The sequence below is a fragment of the Lagopus leucura genome, unplaced genomic scaffold (genome assembly GCF_019238085.1).
Source record: "Lagopus leucura isolate 7727_CA_CO unplaced genomic scaffold, USGS_WTPT01 Super-Scaffold_100016, whole genome shotgun sequence".
In the NCBI taxonomy this organism is placed as follows: domain Eukaryota; kingdom Metazoa; phylum Chordata; class Aves; order Galliformes; family Phasianidae; genus Lagopus; species Lagopus leucura.
In genome coordinates this window covers 1837862-1863181 of record NW_024962270.1, presented here as the reverse complement: position 1 = coordinate 1863181, position 25320 = coordinate 1837862, and the positions used below count along the sequence as shown (strand labels likewise).

The 25320-nt window shown below is 44.8% G+C and overlaps 1 protein-coding gene across 1 annotated transcript in view; it reads left to right on the top strand.

The window, feature by feature from the left end:
* Positions 1-22024, top strand: part of GPC4 (glypican 4) — a 62779-nt gene extending 40755 nt beyond the window's left edge. Inside the window, exons 4-9 of the mRNA XM_042876437.1 lie at positions 8758-8923; positions 15164-15294; positions 15506-15652; positions 16063-16199; positions 18443-18618; positions 18951-22024. Of these exons, the coding sequence (XP_042732371.1) occupies positions 8758-8923; positions 15164-15294; positions 15506-15652; positions 16063-16199; positions 18443-18618; positions 18951-19159 (966 nt within the window). The 3' untranslated portion in view covers positions 19160-22024. The remainder of the gene's footprint in view (positions 1-8757; positions 8924-15163; positions 15295-15505; positions 15653-16062; positions 16200-18442; positions 18619-18950) is intronic.
* Positions 22025-25320: the final 3296 nt, after the last annotated feature.

Genomic DNA, 25320 nt, shown 5'->3' with positions numbered 1-25320 from the left:
GTTGAGGTTTCAGATATAGTTGCTGTTATTTCATTTCTGGTTGCTTGGTGTTGTGGTAGATATGGTCAGTAAGAAAGGGAAAAAGAGGATGGAGTTTTCAATGTTGGGCAGTGAAGATGAAGTATTTGGGGGGTCCAGATGCTGAATGCCAGTATGGCTTTGGGGAATGCAATCAGTTGATAGACAGTAAACCTGTGTGAGTGAGGGGTTGTGTTCATGCTCCATCTGCTCAGAATTCATCAAAATGTCTCCAGACTTGACACGGTACCACGAGGGCTACGGTCCTCGCATCTGTTACGAATCAAAGTTGTGAACCCGAGGTGGCACTGTGATTTCTTTCTCCCTTTTGAAGATCCTCAATTGTAGAGTTGCCTTCAACTCTGGAATTAATTGCTTGAGTGTGCAAGGTTATCCAGAGACCCACTCAGCTGCAAAAATAGCTCATGCTCCATGCAGAATTACACTTACTGCACTTAACACTTCGGTTTCACAAATTGCATTACAGATCATGTAACAGATCTGCTTTTTGGAGCAGAAGTCTGTGCTGCTGAGCACTAAGCTTTAGTTGCAGCAGTGGAAGGAATAATCTTCCTAGTGGTGTTTTAGTCTCATTCAGTGAAAACCTAACGTCACGTTTCTGTAAGACACAATTGGGAAATTCCATACGTGGGTTTAAAATCAAATGTTTTTATGCCTGCTGCTTTGTGGTTGCGTTTTGGGGTTTCCTGCATTACATATAGATTAGTCCAGCTTTGCTGAGCTCTATATAATGACTTCATTGTCTTTGCTTCCTTATTATTTTTACTGAGGAGCTGTAGTGGGATAACTGCTTGTACTGGGGATTAGCTTGAGGAATAAATCTTCATCTTTATGAAAAAATGTCCAAAGTAATGCAAATTAGTTTTAATGCTTCTTGTAACGAGTAAGTCAAAAATTCGTAATTGAAAATTCTCAGGAGGAGAAATACAAACTACTGCGAGATCCAGCTGTTTTTTGCTTTCAAGTGGTGCTGTTAGGAGAGCAAGGAGCACTTTACAGAAGAGCAGCATTGATAGCTTTTTAATGATACTATATATTTTTACATCATCACTAGGGAGATGCATTTAGAAAGTATTGTTCTTGCATAAGTTGGGGACGAAAGGGGAAAAGGAAAAGAATATTGAAAAGCTGCAGATGTGTGATTTCAGAGCCAGAATGCTAGAAAATAACTTCAATTCAGCACTGATTGGGTCAGAAGGTGCGTGTTGCTGCCCAAATACACAACTGTGAGACAGTCATACGGTTTTCAGAGAAAGCATGGATTTTTTTTCAAACTTTGTCTATAAAGTGCACTTTAATGTTGTATTCAGGTCTTCCCCCCTCAAATTTCCTAATTTGGGTCCAAAGTACATAGTTCTCCAGATCTGTCCTGAACTGCAAATCCAAGGAAAAAAACTCAGGTTGTTGCTTACGCCTGCTTGAAATGTTTCCTGTGTGGGATTTCATCTATGGCTGGCTGTAGGCCTCCAGTGCTTTCCTTTGTCATCTGCTGAAGACTGGTGCTTTCTCTCTGACCTTCCTGCCCCTGCCTTTGGGAGACGGAAATCTGCCCATCCCGTAATCACTCGCTTGCTACTTAGCCCTTGACAAGCACTAAAATCAGCAGGGTTAAATTGCTGCCAGCGTTGACATTTCCTGCCCCAGCTGAGCGGGCTCTTTTCTGGGGGAAAAAACAGAGCAAATACAGGCCAGAGCTCAGAGTGCCTGAGAAAGGGTGAGAACCAGGAATCCTGCAGTTCTCAAGCTGCAGAGACGTTTCCTTAATTGGTGACACGCGGTTAAACCCATGTCCCTGTCTGGGGTCGTGACATCTTTGAGGGCAAAATGCCTGGTGGCTCATTGGGTGCAGGTATGGGACAGAGGTTCCTGTTGTTAGGGGGAAGAAAAAAGTGAAGAACTGAGCATGTTGTCAGCATTTTGTAGGGTCAGGAGTAGCATCCTTGACCCAAAGTGTAGCAGAGAAGGTTTTGTTAGAGGTCAAGAGTCAGAAGCAAAGGCCTCTGGAGGATGCAGAGTGCAGCCATGAAGCATTGAATTGCTGCATTTGCATCCCCCATCTCCATGTGATGAAGTGCAGGAGGAGACGTGGGGAAACCAGGCTACTGTTGTGCCAGTGGGGAGAGTTTGCTGCAGCTATCCAGGAAATTTATGCTGATAAACTATTCTCTTGAAGTTTTTACTGTTTTTTTCCTCCTTACACTTATGTCTGAGCAGTGAAGGCTCCCGAATCACATCCACTATGTGTTGAAAGCCACATGAGATGCAGTTGCCTCAATACAGCTGAGTCTCTGGAAAGGGACTTCCAGCCTGTCCTCAGGGGCCCTGTTTGTTTTGTAAGGGACAGACAGCAGCTTTGAAGTTATATGCAAGAAATGATATTCAGTTTGGAAGAGCAGATACAAACCGCGTGAAATAGATGCACAGGTCCATACGAAGAATGCACCTACTTTGTGATCTACTGTCCTCAAAAGACATTAAAAGCCATGAGGGAGCTGCTGGAGGTGTTTGTGGTGGGTAGAAGAGCTTCTTTGGTATCGCCATTTCTTCTCTAATGAAGTGTGATGATAGCAGCCGAGGAGGCAATTCCCTTGAGAACCATTTATGGAAGCTAACTGTGGAGGGGGCAGGTAATCTGCCTTCCCACAGCTGCTTGGAAGACCCATGACTTTTAAACTCTTTGCTCTGAGCTGCTCATCTCCAACAAGGCATCCAAGGTGAAGTTAAACCTGCGTGAACCAAGTTACTACTGGCCTTTGTGAGCTCCCTTACCTCTGACTGCATCTCCTGGAGAGTGGCTCCTGCCCTTCATTACATGGATGCTGAATGTAATTAAGGCCTCAATCAGCAAAAATATGTGGACAGTAAGCTCTTAAATATTGTGCCCCTCCTAATTACCATTTGGATCTAAAAGTTTAGTTAATTACCATCCTATCTCCTTCTGTGTGGCCTTCGCCCTTGGTAAAGGAGAATGTATCCTTAATGCTTTTCCAAAAGAAAGTTCATCTTTCTATATCAGATGAAGCTAGGCACGCCCTGGGCATGAGCAGATCCTCCCAGTGAAGTGATGTGGACAGTAATGAAATTTGTTGCTTGCATGCATGCACCGAGAAGAGATGAGGGAGAGATGCTGCTGCTCTGTGGGCAACTGAGAACCAACCATAAGAGCAAAGGAGCCCTTTTAGTGTTGCAGAGAGGCCTTGGAAGAGTTATGTCCAGACAGTGATTTGCAAACTGTGGGGCTGTACCGAGGGGCCACCGTGCACAAGGACATTGCCTTCCACGTGCCAAGGGCAAACGTCAATGCAGAAAACAATACCAAGCAATTCTCCACATCAAAGATGACCCTGAGAAGACCTGCCAAGAATGTGGCTGCATCTGCCTCAGCTCCAGCCATTTGAGGGTCTGAGCTAGGCATAGCCTTCAAAGCATGCTTGAGCAGCAGTCATTACAGGCTTAAGGGGCTGAGAACATGCATGGATATGGCTGTGGGTTTTGAGCTGATGGCACAATGCAGGAGCATTCCAGTCTGATGGATTTTCTTCTTTCTTTTTCCATCTTTGCCATTCCCCACACTGTGATTCGGCTCTTAATTCTGAAAACAATAGGAGGGATAACTAAGGAAGTTTTTTGGTGTCGTTTCCCAAACAAACGGTCTCACTGTTCGGCTTCTTTAAGCAAACAAAAAGCTCAGAATTGTGTGTTGTGTCTCTGGGTTGTGGAGAGAGGCGGGTGCTCAGAGAAGAAGCTGTATTTAAAGGGCGCTTGTGTTTGGTGGCATCGTGTGGGATGGTATAATCCTATGGCAACTGCTAAAGAATACAAACCCTTCAGGATGAGCATGTAGTAGTCTGCTTTTGACACATTAATGTTAAAATTGAGCTGGTCAAGTGCATGGTGCGTTGGTTCTCAGGAACTCTGCTGTTCCTGCCTGACAGTGTCACGTCTGCATGCACTGAAGGGGGAAAAGAGAAAAGGCAAACTGTGAGAAGAGAATTAAGTGTAAATGCACTCTTGAACTTTTTCTTGCTCAGAGGACTGGTGACTGTAACCAGACAGATAAAATTGCAGAAAGCATCATCCTGGGTATTGAATACTGACGAGGCACAGAGCTGTGCTGTTCCCAAATCTCTTAAAATGCGTTCTGTTGTGCAACACCTTGGAGGCCCAGATCTGTGGTTAAATCAGATGCTTTCTAAATTATTCATGCACCAACGCTGGGCCAGCAGAGTCAGTTAAACACTGAAATGTGCTGTTAATTCCAAAACACTTTCGTTGGAATATTTGGGCTGGGGAAGCAAACCAAGAACCGCTTGAGTGATCTTCACAGGGAGCTGAATGTTTGACTGGTGTGTGCTCTTGCAAAACATGGAGTGGAGGAAAATATTACACAAGTGAGGCTGTGTCAGTCCCCAAAACCAACGATGCTTCACTTGTCTTACAAGTGGCTGCTCACCGGTCCTTCAGCTGGTCGTGGAGGCTTCTTGGTTTGTTGTTCTTGTTTCCTTTTTTGTCATGAAATCTTCTTTCCATATCACTGAGGAGTCGCTTTTAAAATCTTCTTTCTCTAGTATTGCCCTAATTTGGTTTTTGTGAAGTGAACACAACATAAATCAAAAGTAATTTCACTGCTCTTATTTCCAAATTGTTGGATTTTGTTTTCTGGTGGCAGTGCTGCTGGCATGGCAACACTGTAACTGTGCAAGCTTGGAAAATAAGAAAGCCTAAGTTATCAGTGTTATTATAAATAGTTATTAAAGCTGACAGGATTTTAAATGTTGTTATTAAGATTCTTAATGTTAACTTTCGGGTAGTGAGAGAATGAAATGTGGCTCTGGCAGCTGGTGGGAGTTCCCTGCCTGGCTGCAGCTCCCTGCAGAACCACAGCTGGACCTCTGTCATCCCTCCTCAGCTCCTTCCTGCCTTAGGAGCGAGGGAATGGAGGCTGGTTGGGCCTCTGAGCCTTCGCTGCTTGCACAAATTGGTTTTCTGGAGTGTTGGTGGCTTTATGGAGGTTGTTAAAGAGGCATTTCCCTTGGTAGGTAGGTGCTTCAACGGTGAAGTTTCTACTAGCATCATGCATCCAGGTACAAGTCCTAACTGCTAGGAGAAGGCTAAGGATGCAGAGTAAAACATGTGAAACTTGAAAAAATGTGGTGAATGTAGCAAGGTATCCACAAAACTCAGGTTTTGTTACACAGAACACGCTTCCTTTTAACAGGAACATGACTGCATCTTCACCAGTCAATGTAAGTTGGGGTGTACCTCGACAAATACAGTATGAAACATTGAAGTTAAACTCAGAAATCCCGTAATTGTCTCTTTTTACCTTTTTTTTTGTGTGAAAATCTGTAATTTTTTGAAGTTTGTATCTGTATGTGAAGATAGGTGCCAAAATACATCTGTCAGCAACCTTTAATCTTCACGTTTGACAAAGCATATAGACATGGACAAATTGTAATTTCCATGATGAAACCACAGGGTGATGGATTGCTGCAGTGGCATGGAATGGCATAGAAAGGAAATAAATTTCACAAGATAAAAGGAGGGGTTTGGAGTGCATTTACTTCTATTGTAAGCTTTTTGGAAGCTACGTGCACTGCAACGTACTACCTGGGTTCAAATCTATTGGAGTAAATCCTCTTTGGCAAATAAAGCTTTCTTTGGGACTCAGCTTTATTAGAAAGGAGATTACTTGGTTTTGAGGGTCATTCTAGAGTAGCGTTTGAATGAACTTGAGTTGCTTTCCAAGATAAACACAACCCTAGAACAAAGCATATCTGGGTTTTCTGTTACATACAATGGTGTTTTAAGAGCTTGCACCTGGCATGGCAGAGTGAACATTAAAAGCCTGTGAAGAATTGCCAGTGCAACATATGGCACATCCCTCTGACAGATCCAGAATTGGTCTGGACTGGGCACGGGCGTGTTGCCAGGGGTTAAGGTTCTTGTTGCAGTGATATGTGGTAGTTAAGCATTTATCAGTATTATAACGAGGCGTAATTACTCATAATCTTCCCTGAAACCCTTTCTTATAGGCAATCTCTATTTATACTTTCCCGTTGCTCTCTAAAGCCATAAAATGTCAAATCAGGACTGGTGAATTCCTCCTTTGTCTCCCTCCTGCAGTTGTATTGTAAAATAAGAGCTTATCTGTGGGACTACATCCATCATAGGCTATGGCTCTACTGGGCAGTCACTGCGGGCAGAGGTTTGTTATGGGGTTTATCTTAGGTTCAGAATGACCCTGTATAGGAAAGGAAGTCAAACTCTGTTGGTTTTTAAAATCAAACCAGGTCTTTGTTCCAAGGATGCCTGCAGCACCAAATCTGAGCGAGCGGCCGATGTCTTCGTAGCACCGTTCGTCCGCAGTGGAACGTGGGAAGGCAGCTTCGGTTTCCCCTGCATCTGCTGGGATCCATAAAGATCAACCCGATGAAATATCAAAGCAGGGTGGATGCTGCAAGGTCACAGCCGCTTGGTGTGAACAAGGAGCCTAAGATAGGAAGGTGCTGGGCTGATGGTTTTTCATAACGTGCTGCCATGTGGTCCCTTGCATAAAACCTCACCTTTCTATCATGGGGTTGATGGAGTCCTCAGTTCTGCTGAACGCTGCTCTGGCATTTGGCTAAAGGGCATCATGGTGCTATTTCTGATTTTCTTCCCAAGAGGGATGCAAGGCACTTCTATGAGGGCGAGCAATGGTGAGATGGGCAAGATCTGCTCACAAGCCTTCGCTAAGCATGGGGATCCTGGCACTGACTGGATTTTTGTTAGAAAAGTGACGGAAATGGGGGTCCTTCAGAGCTCTTGTCTGTGGCTGTGAGATGTTTTGTTCCTTCTTTAGCTTTTTTGCTGTTCAAGGACTGAACCATCTGGCTGGCAGATGATACCTTTACATTTGTCTGTTTCCAGTTTTCCTACTATAAATCATCTGATTTGGCTGTTTTCTGTTGCATGAGCTCTTCCCAGTGTTTGAACTAGCTCTGCCCCAATGGGGAGCATTCTGCTGGGGCTCCTGCTCCTGCTGCGCCTTCCAGACAGCCGTGCTCTGAAGCCTCCAGATCAGATTCCCCTGCTGCCACAAACAGCTCTCTGCACTGAGCACCACGGCTCCGTTTGCTCCACCAAATGGGCAGCGGGGTCTTTTGTTTGTAAGGGTTTGGGACCAAGTGTGCTCCTGCTTCAGTGCTGAGTTCTGTCAAGTCCCCAAATGGCTCAGCTCAGCCAGCAGGATGAGGGACAACCGTTCTTTGTCCTGCTGCTCAGTGCAGAGCGATGGTGGAGGATTTTGTCTTGGCCAGACATGCGGTGGTTTCTGACGGCATCTTGCTGTCTGCCTCTTTAGCACAGAGCTATTTCTTGGGATCTTAACTCATGTCTCAGAACTGTCGTGGGCCCTCTGTCTGGGGTGTGTGAAGGCATCTCGCTTCCTTTCTAAAAATTCAAGTGGCTCTTGTTGACAGCAGCAGGCTCTGAGCACCCTGAGTGCCTGAGTAGTGGAAGCTGCAATCAGTGCTCCTCACAGATAAGAGGGGTACCGATGATGCCTGAATGATCCTTGCTAGCCAGCCAAAACCCAGCTCAACCACAGAAAATTGTCCTTCAGTCTTTCTGCCTGGTTTCCTTGCCTGTTGAAGAGAAACTGTGTTCTTTTTGGAGTTGGCACAAAGACAACAGATTTCTATCTTTCCTCTCTTTTCCGAAAAAACTCTGCTGCCATTACTGGCAAAGCCAGCCAGTTTTGGTAATCTCCCCAGTCCCTGGGGGACGTCAAGAGGTAGAGGTTTGTCTGAAGCCAGTGGTGGTGCCTGAGGAAAAGGGAGAGCACAGGGCAGGCGATGGGGGTACCTCTCAGGTGTTTTCCTAGCTTCCAGAAACTGCTGCTCAGAGGCTGGTGAAGATGGAGGTGAACGTGGCAGTTCTGTGTGGGTCTTTATTCCATAGATTTGCACAGTCCTGAGCAAGAAGTTTGCAGAGGTGTGCCACATGTACTGAATGACCTCTCCTCTTGCTCTGGTGCACGTGCGTCTCCTCCCCTCAGTCTTGGATCACAACCTATTTAGAGCACTCTATGTAAATGCCTTATGGGAGGTCACAAGTGCATTGCTTAAAAACTCTGGAGACTGCTTCTATTTTGTCAGCATGTCTGCAGTCCTGACTTAATTTTCCATTTTTGCATATGGCTGATCAGCCCTCAGACTGGCTGCTGAGGGGGAGAGCCTGCTCAGTGCCTCAGATGGATCTACCATGCAGCCAGCAGGGAGGTGTGGTGCTGGTGGTAGTGCTTTGCAGGCAGACGGCGTGGAAGTTGCTTCAATGAATGTTTTGAAGCCAGGCCAGGGAGTGAATCAAACATGAATGACCGTGAGTCATTTCTGAGAACAACTCTGCTGAGGGTTCAAGGGTGACTCGATGACCGCAGATAGCTCTGCTGTCCTTCCAGCACAAGGAGGGGACCCATGACGTCTGTCTGGGTGTGTTTTAGTGCTGATTTCATGCTGAGGGGAGGACTGGCTGCGACCCCTGAGAGCAGGTTTGCCCAAGGAGGAGGGCCAAAAACTCCTCATCCACTTTCCGGATCCCTGGAAGCACACACGTCAGCGAAGACCTGACGGGTCTTGATTGCACAGCTCCATTCCCACCAGCCCCATGGCAAATGTGTGGGGTATTTGCTTTAATGACTAAGGGCTAATTTTCTTCTCTTTTTTTCTTTTAAAGGTGAACCCTACACCGCAGGGTACGCAAGCACTGCTGAAAATGATGTACTGCCCTCACTGTCGAGGTCTGATATCAGTGAAGCCCTGTTACAATTACTGCTTTAATGTCATGAGAGGCTGCTTGGCCAACCAAGGGGATTTGGATACAGAGTGGAATATCTTTATGGGTAAGGAAAATGGGTTAAAACTGCATGTAAGTACTCCCTGATATTATGTCCCTCCTGTGAATGGCTTTTGACAGTGGCCATGTTTGCTACAGCAGATTTTAAGGTGTCTGTGGCAGGTACCTCTTTCTTTTACATCTCTGTATATGGTAAAGCTTTTGCAGTTCATGTTAATTTCTGAATAAACGAAACTTTCATTGCATCAGCAATCTCTATTGAAGCAAACTTTAGGAGGGTAAAGCTGCCATGTGTTTGTAGGTTTGGAGTGTTTTTTTCTTGCTATAGCAAGAATATATGCTGTACGTGATACGCATCCTCTATCTTGATTCATCACAATGTCCAAAAGCCTGGAAGCTGAGCTAGATTATGACCTCTAAGAAGCATGGAAAGAGAGTCCCAATTTAGTGTGGAGACTTGCTACCTCTAAGCTATTTTGACCAATACTGCCAGTGGATCTGCTGTTGCAGCCTCTGCTTTCCCTTGCTGGATCAGACCCTAGTTTTTTCCCTCTGCCTCCAAGGATTTCCATCACGAAGCTCTCATATCCTTTCTCTGGTTTCTTTGTAATGTACGTACAAGCTGTTTTTTCCATATGACTCTTTGCATGTTTTTGTCACCATACAGCTGTCCTTCCTAAAGCCAGTTTTCTTGCTATGCAGCCGTGGTGAGCTTTGGGAAAAGCTGTAGGCCTGTATTTTACATTAAAAATTTGAATGGAACATGTGTCTAAATCCATTTCTAAACAGCTCATTTGGTGCTCAGCTGCTGTCCTTTAGAAATGTTGATAGGCTGTAAGTGATGCTCTGCAAGCATTTCTGCCATCGTCTTCCTCCTGTTTATTTCTCTTCCATGTTTATTAATGGTGTTATTTGGTATATGCAATAGACTGACAAGTCAGGTATATGAATAGTCTGAAATGTTAAATTCCACCTCAGGGTCAGGACAGCAGAATTTGTGGCGCATAATGTTCTGGGGACACAGGCAATAGGTAACATTAAATGTTTTCATTTGTTCTCCTTTTCGAGGATCTTGATTTATCTGTGTAAGAGCATCCTTTGGGAGCAGTCACTTCACTCCAGTTAATGTGTGATGAAGTGCACATGTGAAGTTCCTGCAGCTACTGACGAGGCTGTGGTGCTCTTCCAATCCTGCTCTTGGAAAAAGGAGCTGTTAGGAAGAAAAGATTTCCCTTTCATTAAGCTGTGAGATTAAAAAAAAAAAAAAAAAAAGGTTGGGGGGAAATTGCTGATAATTGGCATCTCAGGCTGCATTCAAATCACAGAACTTGTTTTCTCATGTTTTGTGCATCAGCTTTTCACTTAACTGACTGTGCCAACTTGTGTGCAGGATAATATTTTCAGAAGGCATATATTTTTGCCTGTATATCCCACACAGGGAATTAAATGTGACACTAAATTGGGTTTCCAAGTCATTCTCTGGGAGTCTGACACCCCGCCCCCCTCCATTCCTCCCAGCCCTCTTTCTCATGAGAATATTAAGTATTTCAGCTACGATTGTTGCTGAAACAGCTCAAAGCCAGGAGACTTGCAAACATCTAGTCCAAGTAGAAAAGAGGAATCCCATGAAAGGGAAGGGCATAATGCCAGGAAACAGACAAAAGCACAAGCAGCTAATTGCTGTAGGTGGCATGCAACTAAAAACGAAACTTGGGGGGAGCCAGCGAGCCCTGTCACATGAGGCTGATCAGGGATTGCGTGCGATAATTAAGATTATTAAACAAGACAAAGTAAATAAATACGATTCCAGGATGGAAGCAAAGCTTCTTGCAGCGCTTCCTCCCTAAAGGGCTTCTTGGCCACTCATTACTGAAGTACAGTCTTAGGCTTTGTTACATTTGCTGGCAGTATTTGCTGCTTTTTTTTGCACTCTGGGCTGATTCTTGCGGTGAAGTACAGATACTGAAAACTGAAGCTGTGCTTTCTATGGTCAGTTTAATAACTGAAGAGGTGCTGCTTACATTGCAGGCTTTTTTTCCATCTCAGTTTGACTCTTGAGGCAAATAAACTTAAATAGATCTCGTGTTTGAGGGGGAAACATGTGACAAATGTCCTTTGTGTATGTTTTTAAAAGTTTAAAAGGAAAAAAAATGCAGCAACCCAGTTGCAAGGGCTCTGCTGTTTTGCATTTTGGGCTTAAATACCAAGTTATTTATTGCGTGTAAAAAAAGTAGAAACTAGTAAAATAAAGGCAGTTGAAGGGGGAAACTTGTAATAAATACTGTGGAAGTATGTGCAAAGTTACATGCGAGTGTAGAATAGCATCTGCGTATGCATGTGTTTGTGCTCCTGTTGTTGTTTTTTAGAGAAGCACCTAATTTATAGGAGTATTTCTCACTGTAGTATGACTAAGCGTTATTTCTTATCTTTGCCTTTCCTTTTCTTCAGTAACCCTTGCTTCTCTCTATGTCCATTGCCTGTTTTCTCCCAGCTTGACAGTATTCTATGGCTAGCGGCTCTATGTGAAAGTCACTTGTGTAAAGCTTTTCCAAAACGGGGATGTTGAGTCTGTAGGTTTTTCAAGACAAAGCCTCCTTCCTGCCTTCCTTCTGCAAAGTACCGTTTAAAGTTGCAGCTTGTGACATAACGGCTGAATTTTACTCTTTTTCTCTCATTTAACTGTCTTTAAATTATTTCGCCATCCATCCTCAGCACAATTGTGCACCCATTAGACAGGGGTATACTTTGTTTCAAGCAAGCTTTGCGATTGGGGGGTGTGTGAGGCTTTCCTGAATGAGCAGTGTTAATCTCCAGTGCCTTTTCATGATTTTTCTTTTTTCCTTACAAAGATTTACTCTGCTCGAAGATGTAGAATTCAGGCTCCATATACATATCTGGAGCGCTACTTTGCGCACAAAGAATTTTTCCCTTTTAGAAATGATGATTGTTGTTAATGAATGGTCAAGGTCTTCTCCCTCCTTCCCTCCCCTTTTAAATCAGATCTTGGGGTTAAGACTGAGAACTGCCTTTTGTTCTTCAAGTCAGACAGTGAGACTGAAGATGTGGGTTTCTGATTATTTGTGGCACAATGCAAAAGAATTGCTTTCCTTCATGAGAGCGAGGTGCTTTGTCGCCAAGGATTGTCTCAATGCCAGTAGCAAGGACAAATGTATGCAGGAGGAAAAGGGTCTTTAAGGCACGGAGCTGTACGGTGTGGTGTTTTTGTTGTTCCTCCCCCCTCCAAATCCACTTCCATCTCCCCCAGCACATTGAGGAGAGACGGTCTTTGTCACGCTGTGTGTTTGTAATAAGTGACCAGGGTACATTTTTCACTCTGCTGGACTTTTTTTGTGAAGCAGATCAAACTTGCTGAGCCACCTTGCCCTGCCTTATAAATGTCAATTAGTTTGAGCTGGAGCTGGGGAGGGCTGAGGAGAGGAAGATCTTTTGGGGAGACGAGTTGCACCTAGGCTTTATTTACGGCTGTAGTGCAACTTGCCTCCCCTCTCAAAGTGCCGCGATGCTAATGTCATCTTGAATCCCAGCCAGCCTTATTAATGTCAAATGTGGCTGCCAGAGGGAATCCACCGCTGGCTCTGCCTGCTGGTGGGGACACCAGCCAGCTCCTGGTGGGAGGTAGAAGTTTGTGGGATGGCCCCCGAATCAAAACTGAGGGCTGGATGGAGCCCCCTTCTCCCCTCCTTTTATTTTTCTTTTTAATGAAAGTTGGTTTCATTTAGTGCTCCTTGCCAGTATCTAACGCCGCTCGTGAAGAGCTACAGTCGAATGTATTCTCCAAAGGCAATTATTACTTTCCTTATCTTTTATAGCCAGCTTTGGCAGCTCTGCTGGAGGCCGAATGCATTTTCTATATCGGCAGTCAAAGCAGAGGCTGCATTCCTTCTCTGTGATACATGTAACGCCATGGCACCATCGGTAACAAAGGGCCCAATTCGCTCTACATTCCCATGGTCTTGTGTATGGCCTGCCCGGCTCAAAGTTTACAAAGACGCCAAACAGCCAGAAGAATCGGGGTTTATGTTTCCTTTCAGTCTTTCACAAACACTTTATTGATCTGCGGCCTTCCCCGGCCACTCGGAGAATTAAGTAGTTACAAAATGGAATGATTTTTTTTTTTCTTTTAAAACTATGCTTTTTTTTTTTTTTTTTTTTTTTTTTTTAAACGTGCTTTTATTATCTGCCCATTCATAATATTTTTATTTGAAACGAGCAGCTTCCTGCAAACTGTGATGGGATGTTCTTTATGCGCGTGAAAAACCGCAAGCGCTTTGACAATGATGAACACATTTAAGTTGTGCTCCACTTGTTTACAAAAGTCTCCATTTGGTAGCACATCAAAAGCATTTTTCTCCCCCCTGGCACAATGGTATATTCATGCTAGCAGTCATTACTCAGAGATTTGAAGCATCACTTTATTGGAGCCCACCACAATGCAGTCTAAGATTCTTTGTTTCGTTTGTTATTACCTTCTTAAAAAAAAAAAAAGAAAATGCATTTAGTCCAGACCTGTTTGTAGTCACTGACGGCCAAATTCCAGCCGTGCCCTGCAGCAGCTCCAGCATTAATGGTGGTTTTGTCCATCTGCAGGGTGAGGGTGTTTCCTGGGTGCTGAGCTCCTGGTGGGTTTTGTCCCTAAACATCCCTTGGATGGCACCCCTGGTCCCTCTGATGCTGCATTTCCTCCAAAGCAATTTTTAGGTTGCCTTGATCCACTGATCAGTCCTTAATTAATGCCCAGTCACTTTATTACACTGAGTTGTCATTACAGACTGCGTTTCTCGGCTAGGAATGCTTCTGCAGCTTGTGTGGTGGTCTTGGTGTTGAGTTCTTGGGACGTATAGATTTTTTAAATTTTATAAATATGCAAGTAGCTTGATTATATATATTTATAATTTTTAGGGTGGTGTTTTTTCATTTAAAAAGAATTAGACACTGAGGCAGCGCTATCAGTAAATTGTTTCACGTGTGGAGCATCTTTAATGGACTTTAAATGATAAGCAAAGTCCACAGAAGTTTTCTGCTTTTCCTAAGTACCCTTCTGCACTTAAGGAGGAGAATGAATGTCACTAGAAACACTTTTCAAGGGAAATTAATAGGCTGAATGTGAAACACCCATTTCTCCTTAATGGAGGAGAACAGGCGTATCCTTGGGAGGAGGGAGGAGCTCCTTGGGACAGGGCTCTCTTGGGGCCATGGCGCTGGCCTTTGCGTCACAGCGGGGGGAATTCAAAGAGTTCAATGCAAAGACAAAATTAGGAGTTTGTGGCATAGCAGCGTGAAGTGATGCAGGAGAGGAGAGAACAGTGCTTTGGGGATGGAAAGACTGCAGAGAAAGCGATGCAATGGGCAAGAAAAGATGAGCACTTAGCACAAGACGTGTGCCTGGAGCTGCCATTCAGGAGTGACTTGGGAAAGGCTTGAAAGCAACGCAGGTTGAAATCTTCAACACTAATAATAATTTCCAGGTGGAAGTAATGGAAGCTCAGTAACTCCTCTGCTTAATGATGTTTTTGATGAATACGTGCACGTCAGCATGGGAAGACTGACCTAGTGTTGGCTGAGGGACTTTTCCATAGCCCCTTTAGTAGACATGTGCCAAGCATTTACCCTGCTCTCTTGCCACCTTCCTTGAGTAAATTGTCCACGCAAGGCCAGACTGTGCAATCATCTTTCTTCTCCAGGCACAGCAAAGTCTGGAGCTTTTTGTAAGGATGAGGCTGCGGTGTTCTATGTTGGTGTCATCTTCAGGACTAGCACAAAGACCCTGGTGCCTTTCTCTCAGCGCTGAAAGCAGTCTCTAAAAACAAATGACACAAGGAAACCTTTAATAAATAAGTATGGAGTATGGAGAGGAGGGTTTTAGTAATGCTTGTTCTAATGGGAGTAGCTGATTACAGACTGCCTTCTGGCAAACTGCAAAGGCTCTCCCTCATTTAGTGCTGCTTTTGATGTGTATGAGCCCGTGGCCAGGTGCTGGCAGGCTGGGAAGTGCCGACAAGCAGCCTGGTGATGTTCCAACCTCTGGGAATGCAGTAGAATGTTTCCTGGAGATGCGTGCTGGTCAGAAGCAACACTGCAGTGGCACCTTCATGGTCCTCACTGACCAGGTCATCACTGCATCTTGTCTCAGTGTCTTGTTCACATTGCGTCGTGTGGAGTTCCAAATGCCAACACCATGTTGCCTTTTACAGGTGTCTGGGGGGATGCTGGTGAGAGTTATCTTTGAGGCAGCTCCGTTAAAAACCTTTGCTTCTCTCTGTGTTAGGTTCAATGCTGCTGGTCGCAGAGAGGCTGGAGGGGCCTTTTAATATTGAGTCAGTCATGGACCCCATTGATGTGAAAATTTCAGATGCAATCATGAATATGCAGGAGAACAGCATGCAAGTGTCTCAGAAGGTAAATGGACAACAGGTGCACAGGTTTTATTTATCCGGTCTCTTATATTCCCCTATTCTAGTTGATTTGTGTTTGTTTTTTTTTTTTTCCTTAATGCCTTTTCAAGTATACAGAGAGCTGATTTATTATTTTGAAGGGCGGTCTGCAGGCTCCAAAGTGGAGGCCTCTTGTGAGCTCCCGTTTTCTAAGCTCGTTTCTTTCCCTTGCCCAGGTTTTCCAGGGATGTGGCCAGCCAAAAACACTCGCCCAAGGTCGAACCGCTCGCTCCGTCTCTGAGGGTGGTTTCAGTGCTCGTTTCAGACCCTACAACCCTGAAGAGCGGCCGACCACAGCTGCAGGCACGAGCTTGGACAGGCTGGTGAGTGCCCCGTCCTGCTGGTACCACTCGGGTGCTGCTCCCCCATGTTGAGCAGTGTGCTTTTTCCATTGGTGATTTATAGGGTTTTTTAATACTCCTTGGCTGTCTTAAACTCTCTGAGGGGTGTAGTCTGCCCGTGGCTCTGCATGTGAATTACCTCAATGCTTGTGTGTCAGAAAGTGCCTGTTTTAAAGGCTTCGCTTATGAGTAATATGTGTTTGAAGAGTGGTGTTTAATTTTGTATTAAAAAAGTAAATCAACCATCAAAACGACGCAGCTTTACATGCAGCCTAACGAGCTGGCCTGTGCACGTCTGTTGTGATAAAAATACCTTTCCAGCTTCACTTTTAATGAGTCTTTGGTATTCTGGACTGTGTCCTGCATTTCTTTTTTTTTTTTTTTTTTAATAGGTTACTGATGTGAAAGAAAAGCTGAAGCAGGCCAAAAAGTTTTGGTCATCTCTCCCTGGCAATATTTGCAGTGATGAAAAGATATCAGTGGGCACGGGCAATGAGAATGAGTGCTGGAACGGGAGCGCCAAGAGCAGGTTTGGAGACGCGGCTGTGCTGGGTGAACACTCCCCTCCTGCCCCAGCCATCCCCCTGGGCAGCCCAGCACTTTACTTTCGAGCCCTTTACTCTTAGGAACACGCACACAGGCTGCTCCCTTCATGTAGGCAGGGGAGCTTGAATGAACTGTAGAATTGTTCAGTTGGAAGGGATTTTTAGAGGCCATCTAGTCCAACTCTCTTGCACTGAAAAGGGGCAAAGGGGCACCTGCAGCTCAGTCAAGTTGTTCAGAGACTGGTCCAGCCTGACCTCAGATGTTTCCAGGGATGAGGTATCCGCCACCTCTCTGGGCAACCTGTGCCAGTGCTTCACTAAAGCAAAACTAAAGGGTTGTTTAAGCCCTGTGTGGTGGCTTGTTTTCAGGGTATATCCAGATGCAGCATCTCTCTGCACCTAGATGTTTTACTGACTGCTTGCAGATTTAGGAAAGCAATGTGTACAAAATCTTGGCCAAAAGAGTGGGGATGCTTCTCCTACATTGATTGTTACCTCAGTGTCTCCAGTCTGTGCTTCTCACACGATGCTTACCGGCAGCTGTTGCTGGGTTTCTTGTTGGGCAAAGGAGATGGAGGCTGGTGAAAGATCAACTTCTGTTCTGTTTGAGGACAATGGCCCAAGGGGACCAGTGGTTTTCATGCACACTTTGTATGGAAAAATAGTTACAAATTTTCTTTTTTTTTCATCCTTCTAAGGAAGAAATTACCAACACATAAGTAAGCCAGAGGATTTCTGTCATATGGTTTATGTAACTGTTTAACTTTTATTTTGGAAATAGAAATTTATTTTTCTTCTGTTTGCTTACTGAAGAAATAAGCAAAATCCAAGTTGTTCCATTAAAAACAAAAAAAAAGTCCAGAGTTTTCCAGCAGTTTTTCTTAGCATTTACAGTTTTTGCTCCTGATATTTTTGAGGCACAAGATTGAGCCACACTGCATTCATTTTTCATCATTTCATGGGTGCCTTGAACTCTGCATTGCTCAGCTAGGGTAATGGTTTGGGACTCTGTCAAAAGAAATGACTCTGCCTCTCCTGAGGTCTTGTTCATCAGCATCTTCTGCAGAGGTTTTCAAAGCAGATCTCCTGCTGCACATGAGGTCTGGCACCAGCAAGGAGGGGAGCTGGAGACTTTGCAGAGCTAAGCACGGAGTAGTGGGGGGACCTTGGGGGATGCTGGCCCCTGTTGACTGCCATTCTAGCTGGATTGGGCTTCACTGTTACTCTCTTCCCTATAGCTCCAAGCAGCTAGAAGTGCTCATCCACACTTTGGTCTCTTGATCTCTTAGCAACATGTGTTATTGATAACAAATAATAAAAAGAAACTCTTAAAAATTTAGGGTTTGAGCAAGGCCTTTAGACATCTGCTTACATCTCACTGCCCAGCACCAGGATCAGAAGAAAGAGAAGTTCGTATCTGTGGTCTATAAGATAAAAGGTGTCGAGTTCTGCTCTGTAGGACAGTACTGCAAATACCTGTTCCAGGAGACATATTCTTGTGGGTTTTGTTGCTCAGTCTCTCATTTAAACCAGCATATTGTCTTTGTTGAGGTGTGCAGCAGTGCAGACCTAAGCACGCACACCTCCTCAGGCAGAGCAGGACGGCTGCTGTCTGCTTCGATGAGCTGGGTTATGTTATCTCATTTTCAAAATCACAGATGTTTTTTCCTGCCGGGGTTATTAGAGAAATTGCATCTCATGTCTGCGTGGTAAGAAGTACGTCTATAATACCACAGCTTGATTGCAAAGGCACATTATGCAAAACCAGAATGTCTCTTGCCTCCCACAGTTCCCATAGGTTTCGTGGGTGTAGCTATGACCCCAAAGATTGTTTTCCCAGAAGTGTCATCTAACTGGACATCAGGCAGCTCAACGGCTCGTTTGCTGTGTTGCCTGCAGCAAGCTGATTTATGCTGTTGTAAGCTATTATTATTATAAACCTCCAATCTTCCTTTTTTTTTATTTTGGACTGGGAAGAAAATTCTTTTCCTTAGCCTTCCAATCACAGGGGCACAGGGTATCTGAAAACACTGTTTGATTTTTCCATGCTCCAAAGGCTTCGAGGTACTGAAGAAGTGCTTTGTGAGGGGTAATGTGTGGGAAGAAGGCATTAGGCTCAGGAAATCACCAGATGGGGGGTGGCATCACTGGATTTCCCCACTCTCACCCTTTGTCATGGTCCCCGCTGAGCGCAGCTCCAGTAACAGCCGCCGCGGTTTCTTTGTAGGTATGACTTTGCAGTGACTGGAAACGGCTTAGCGAGTCAAGTGAACAACCCAGAGGTGGAAGTTGATATTACCAAGCCAGACATGGTGATTCGCCGGCAAATCATGGTTCTGAGGGTGATGACCAACAAGCTGAAGAATGCGTACAGTGGGAACGACGTCGACTTCATTGACGTCAGTACGTTAGCTGTCGTTTGCCTTTTATTTATTTATTTTTAATTGGGTTTCATGCTAACACGCAGGGTAGCTGGTTAAGCGTCAGCTATCACAAGCGTGTTGGTGAGGAGGGTGGGGAATGACGTGTCTGGCAGGCTCTGAAAGGGGGCTCATCAATGCCAAAGTGCTCTGCACTGCGGGGCATCAGCCGTCTCCTTACACCAAGAGCATCACGGAAATGTCTGTGCGTTTGTTGTCTTCTTCCTCTCCCTCTCTCTCTCTCTCTTCTGCCATTTGCAAGCAAAGCGTTGGGCTGCAGAAGGCAGAGGGCTGCAGCGTGTCTCTTTCCTGCAGGTGAGGAGAGCAGCGGGGAGGAGAGCGGCAGCGGCTGTGAGTTCCAGCAGTGCTCCACGGAGTTCGAGTTCAACGCGACTGAAGTTACTGGAAACTCCAACAAGAGTGATAAAAAAGTGAACGCTTCTGCCGCTCCCAGTAGCGGTTTATCACAAGCAGCCTTGTTCCTTAGCGTTTTGGTCTTGGCCATGCAAAGACAATGGAGATAATTGTGCAGCATAGGGAGGAAAACAAGACTTTTATTATCAAACGTTAGAAGGCACCTGCTTTCTCTTTTATACCATCTAGTGACTTTGCTTTTTAAGTTAATGGACAACAGTGTACAGTTTTTACTATGTTGCCACTGGTTTTAAGATACTGGTATTTTTTTCCCTTGCTATTCTGGGATTAACAGGAATGGGGCCTGTCAGTCTGTCCCGTTCACCAAGAGTCCATGATAGAGGTGGATAACAAAAATGTATATACAAGCCTGTAGTTAGCTCTGCATTCGTCTTTATCACTTTTCTTTTTTTTTTTTTAATGTTATTTTATTTTACCACATCTCTTACGAGAAGAAGAAACCCACGGTCCTCTCTTGGCATGTAACAAGTATGTGTTTCTGAAATGAGGAATATCTGTACAGAAGCAGGTTTTATTTATCATGTTATCTTGTGGGGAAAAATAATTACCAAACAAGCAGAAAACGTGTTTCATGTAGTTAACTTCCCATTTATCCGCCTTATGTTAGTTGCCTTATCTGGAAAGAAGTGGAAGGAATTTGTCTTTATGATATGCTGAAAGAGAAGATGAAGGCAGAGCTGGTCAGCGTGCCAAACGCCCCATGTGCGGAAGGTGGTGATGCCAGGAGCAGGTTGTACTTTCTTTACGGGATGTCTGGTTAAATTGGAAGAGACTGTGGAGAAATCCAGTTTCGTGGATGCTGAGAAGAGTTATATCACGTGTTCCCCCGGATCCTTGCAATTAGCTGTAACTCGTGTAGGTCAGTCCCCAACATGCATCCCCCATGGGAATAAGGCATTAAACTTGTTCAGTTGGAAGCAACTTGTCGTGTCACAGATCCAAATGCCAACATCTGTCTTGACTGCAAATCTGTTAGATGAGCGCTGGATTTATTATTATTACTATTGTTTTTAGGAATACTTTGCCGAGGGTGAAGCAAGGGGGGCTGCTGGTTTTGTTCTTGCAGGTTTGGTTGGGTGCAAAGGGGAAGGACCAGCCAGGCAGAGCTGCAGTGCTGCAGACAGATGGGGGTAGGATCTGGCTGGGCTGAAAATGCCCCTTTTTGGTGCATTTGGTCACCTGGGACCTGGTGCCCTGGCACTGAGCAAGCACAGCTTTCCAGCACTGCCTGAGATGCCCTTCTCTCTCTGTCTGTGCCTTTTGTGGTTGGAACAGCATAGTGATGAACAGCAATTCATTAAATAAAAGAAATTTTGCTTTTAAGAAAGAAAAAAAGAAGAATTTAAAGAGTTTGGGGGGGTGAAAAAGAGTCTTCAGAAAGACTCTGAATTACTCCGCGTGTCTCCTGCTTTAGGTATAGCCTTTAGGTCTGGCTGGGTGCTGGGATCCAGCCAGGAACACAATCCAGAGAGAGAGAGAGAAAGTTTGCTATATTCCAGTCTTGTGTTGTAAGGATAATTTTCTATTTTTATATTGAAGCATTAATTACTTGTTAGCTCAGGGTCAGCGTTATATTCAACTTTATTTTCACACCAAATTTCTGCAAAGCTATAAAGATGAAGTATTCTTGGCCGGTGGAAACAATCCTGGAGGCTTAATTTTGCTAGAAGTAGCCCGTTATTTATTAAAACATGATGTTAGTGGAGTAGGGATATTCTGGCTATTTTTCTTTAGAAAATAAATCACGGAAGCATAAAACTGAAAAAGTTATAAATTTATGTGTGGGAAAAAATGGATTGTAAATAGCTAAGTTGCCTTGTGAGGAATTGGAAAATGTGCTGATACTTAGAAACTACCTCAGTTCTGAGGAATTTCCTTTCTAGCTTTGAGTGCTATTACATTTACTTGGTAGAAGTGAATCTGGTCTCCAATATGTAGCTGAAAGAGTTATCCCTATAGACCTTGTTAGATTGTTTTTAATTTAGAGGGTTGAACTACATCCAGCTGTTTTCTTTCAGCTAAGTTCCCTAACAAAGAGAATTTCTGAATTAAATATTGCTGATGGTTTCCATGACTTTTACTGATTTGTTTGGTTTCATGGCATTTTTTTCTGATTGCCCTTTAATTATTTAAATGGTTCTAGCCATTTGAATTTTAACCCTGAAATAAACAAACCTTAGATGCACTACCATTGTAAATATACCACGCTAAGGTCTGACTGGATAACCCTTCTGGCTTATACCCAGCTGGCAGGCCGGCAAAGTTAAAGGAAGAAAAAAAAAAAAATAAATTAAACTTCTTCAGAGCTCAGAGAATGGTGGAACAAAAGCCCTTGTGTTCGGAGTGGCTGACTTTTCCAACATCTCACTTTTTGGCCTAAGTGTTCATCTGTCAGAACGTTGCTTGTAAATTCTCCTCTTTTGAGCCTTCTGCCCAGCGTGTACTTAAAGAAGAACGTTTCTGACTTTATCATTTTACGTCTAATTGCTTACTAATTATTACTCACTAGCTTGGTAGAAGTGGACAATGCAAAGACCTGACGTGCGTTTTAAACATGTCCAGCTGATGCTGTTAACAGCGCAACAGTCCTCTGCTATATCAAGGACAGATTTGTCACCTGGGGCTACAGGAAACAAGAGTAAACATCAATGTAGGATGATCAAAAGTTGTGTTCCTGCTTTTATTTTGTGTTTGTGTGTGAAATCGGCTCTCTGACATGAGCTCATAAACTAAACCATACGGGTGGGACCGAGGCGGGCTGCTGGCTGGCCAGAAGGCATCTGCTCCATTCCTTCCAGTGTTTCTTTTTTCCATATAACCATTGCCATTGTGGCCGTGCTTTAAAGAACAATTTCCATGCATAGATGAATTACTGAAATGAATGAAGTACTGGTGGGCTTCGAAAGAGAAGGTGGTGTACTTCCAGAGTCGGAATAAAGAATCCAGTGAGAGGAGCTGCTGTAATTTTTGATTATTTCTGAAACCTGATGGTGCTGAACTCTCCCTTGCCATTCGCTTGTTGTTTGGCTGGATGCAGGACCTCTGCCTCAGAGCTGGCTCCTTGCTCGCACTGACACCTGCTATTCTACTTGCTACTTCGGAGCAAGGCATGTAAAAAAACAAAAACAAAAACAAAAAAACCTTCCCATTTATTTATATGCTTTTAATGTAGCGTGTCCTACAGTAACCCGTGGCCCTGTTTGTCACCCTACCAACACCTCTGACACTCTCTTCCTTCCTACCTTCCTGCTGTGAAAGTGGCTGCCTGCTGTGTGGCTGCCCTCAAGTCAGTTCTGCTGCCTTGCCTTTGCTTTCTAGCACACAACCTCAGCATTTCTCAGCTGTGGAAGGCCCACTCGCTGGCACATCCCCATCCTGGGGGCAGCAGATGGGCAGGTCCTGCCAACACGGGCACGGCTGGGACATCTCGGGTGCTGAGCAGCAAGGATTTGTGCCAGTGGGAGCTGGAGGGCATCGTTGCTGCTACAACCTGAATACATCCATCTCCCATTAGAAGAAAATAAATGGCACCTTCATTTTGTAGTCCCACTCCTGGCTGGTGAGAATCCCACTACAGAGTGGGATTTGTGGCCAAGAGCGAATGCCTCTGGGTCAGCCCTGTCCTGTGCTGTCCTTACCAGTGCCCCTGGGCTTGATGCTGCTGTCTCCCTGTCCTGAGCAGTTGTGCTGCATTCCTTTGTGGCATTTCCTTTCACATGGCAATGATTTAATGATTTAAGGTGATCCATATCTGCAAGACATATGTTGACTAACGATTGTGTAATAGTGGCAGGTTTTTTTTTGGTTTTTTTTGACCACCTGAATGTAATCCAACCTCAGTACTAACAGTCTGTGATAATGCTGTTTCAAGTACCACCACTTTGTTGTTGTTTGTTTTTTGTTTCTTTTTTGTTGTTATATTTTTTTAATCTTCTGCAGCGGTTTGACTGAGGGCATGTAACAGTGTAAATTGCCTGGGAAGACACAGCTCTTTATGGGCTAGCTGTAATTCTGAGTCAAGTGTGCTTAAATTGCTGTAATTTGTATCTAATGGATTACATGGATTGAGAGCCCTTTTATAACTGTTGGAGCAAGGAGGGGCTGCCTGCCTGGAGGGGAGGGGAAGGCATTCTTTGTCCTCATCTGAATGGGACCTTCCCCTTTGGCTGCCCTGGTTTGGGCAGCCTGCCGAGACGGGGCCTGGAAGGAGATATTGGCCATACCTGGCAGGTGGTGCAGGATTACCAGGTAAGAAATGCACATTTAAACCCTGCATGTGACACCAAGCAGAGGTTGCTGGCGGTGCGTCCCAGTGCTGCATTGCCCTCCCATCTCCCTCCCACTGGGTGCTGCTTCTCTGGAACTTGCTCTGCCTTGATCCCCACATTCCCTTTGGGATCCTTCTGTCATTTACTTTGTCCCTTGTTTCCGTGTTGACCTGGCTGGCTTTTCCCATACTTCTTGTTCTTTGCTGTGGATCCTCTTGTCTTTGTCACCTTTGCCACAACGCACCTCCTTTTAACCTCCAGCAGAGCCCTGGACCTGTTAAGACAAAAGGGTTTTTGTATTCATCCCAAAGCAGCTCTTAAAATCTCCACCTCCTGCCCTTGTTGCACGTTTCATAAGCCAGTCTCTCTTGGAAGCTCAGGATGGGCCATGCCGTGGGAAGGGCAGCAATCAGCCAACAAACCTGCTTGGGGTTTTGGTCCAGTAATGCCCACCATGTTTTGAGCAGCTCAGCACTGAGGATGGGGTGAGGACCCTGGGGTTGTGCCCCTGCAGCACTGCCACATCTCCAGCAGAGGATGAGCAAGCTGATAGGAGACCTTTGCTCTGAAAGGAGGCTCAGTGGGAATCAGCGCTCTGCATCACCTTGCTTTGCATCGCCGTTCATCTTCATGCCCTGCTGCTTTGTCTCCTGCTATGTGTGTCATTAATTCCTGTAATCTGATGCAAATCAATATGCTAAAACCCTCATTAATTGGGTTACTCATTTATACTAATGAGACTTAAAATCTTGGAGAAGGTTGAGGGTATTTATTCCTCCTCTAAATGGCTGGAGGAGCTATTGTCGGCCCCACAATGCCTGGCCCTTGGCTGGGCTGGTAATTGCCTCGTGACTGTATTTGCATCCACATAATGGTGAGGATGTTGTAATGGTGAGGATGTTAGTGGCAGTTAAGACATCCCATCTTTTCCTGGGAACAGGAATACTTGGGATTAGCAGGGTGGAATGTGGTTGCCCGCGTTGCTCAGCCCCATTGTGGAGGGTGGCCACTCTTCACCTACCATCCATGTCCATTGCTGCTTCCATCATCTGATTTTTTCTCTGAGCTTTCGCTGTAAAATGAGGCTTGCCTGCAACTTGGCACATTAGGAATTGGCCAGGCTTCTGCTTTTTGCTTTTTCTTTTGGCTTTTTTAAATTTTTCTGGTGGGAAGAACCAGTGATTATTTTTAGAAGAAACGGTTTTGTCTGTTGACTTTAATGGGTTGAAATGCTGTTTTGGCATTTGCAAGCCTTCAAAACAGCTTTGCTGAAAACCCCATTTAGCATCATCAATAATACAGTAACGCCGAGGATCCCCAGGGACAGGCCACTAAGACAATAGCTGAAGCCTTACATTTATAAAGCTAATTGTTGTACATGCTCAGCTGTTTCCCCCACGCCAGTGCCACACACGTTCGCTGTTCTGTGCAAGAAGTGTATCTGAGGGCTGTGAAGTCTGCAGGAGGCTTTTCAGTGATGTTAACAGGAGGTGCATCTGCATTTCCAGGGACTTTTATCTAAGCAAGGTCGTAGGGAGGTATCAACGGTGCTTTTCAGTAGAAAAACTGTTCTGATTTAACAAAGAAGCTGTTTTTTCTTTTTTTGTTTGTTTCCTTTTTCTTCTTTCTCCCCCTTTCCCCTCTCCTCCCCCCCCCCCCCCCCCCCCCCCCTTTTTTTTTTTCTCCTTTTTTCTTTTTTTTTTTTCTCCTCCTTTTTATGCCTTCATTTAAAGCCCCATGATGGGGTGGATACGTATCAGAGTTGAAATGGGCAATCCCATATATATATATCTGTGCCTTCATGGCTGGGTTTTGGAGGCATTTCTCAGTGCAGTGGTCTTCAGACCCTCCCTCTGAGTTTAGGAGATTTTGCTCACCATGCCCTGGTTGCAGGTGGGGGGATTTGTGCTCCAGTGCATGCGTGGGTTTGTGTAATAAAGCAAAAAGCTCCTCCTCCTCCAGTAGGACCTGTATCCTGCTGA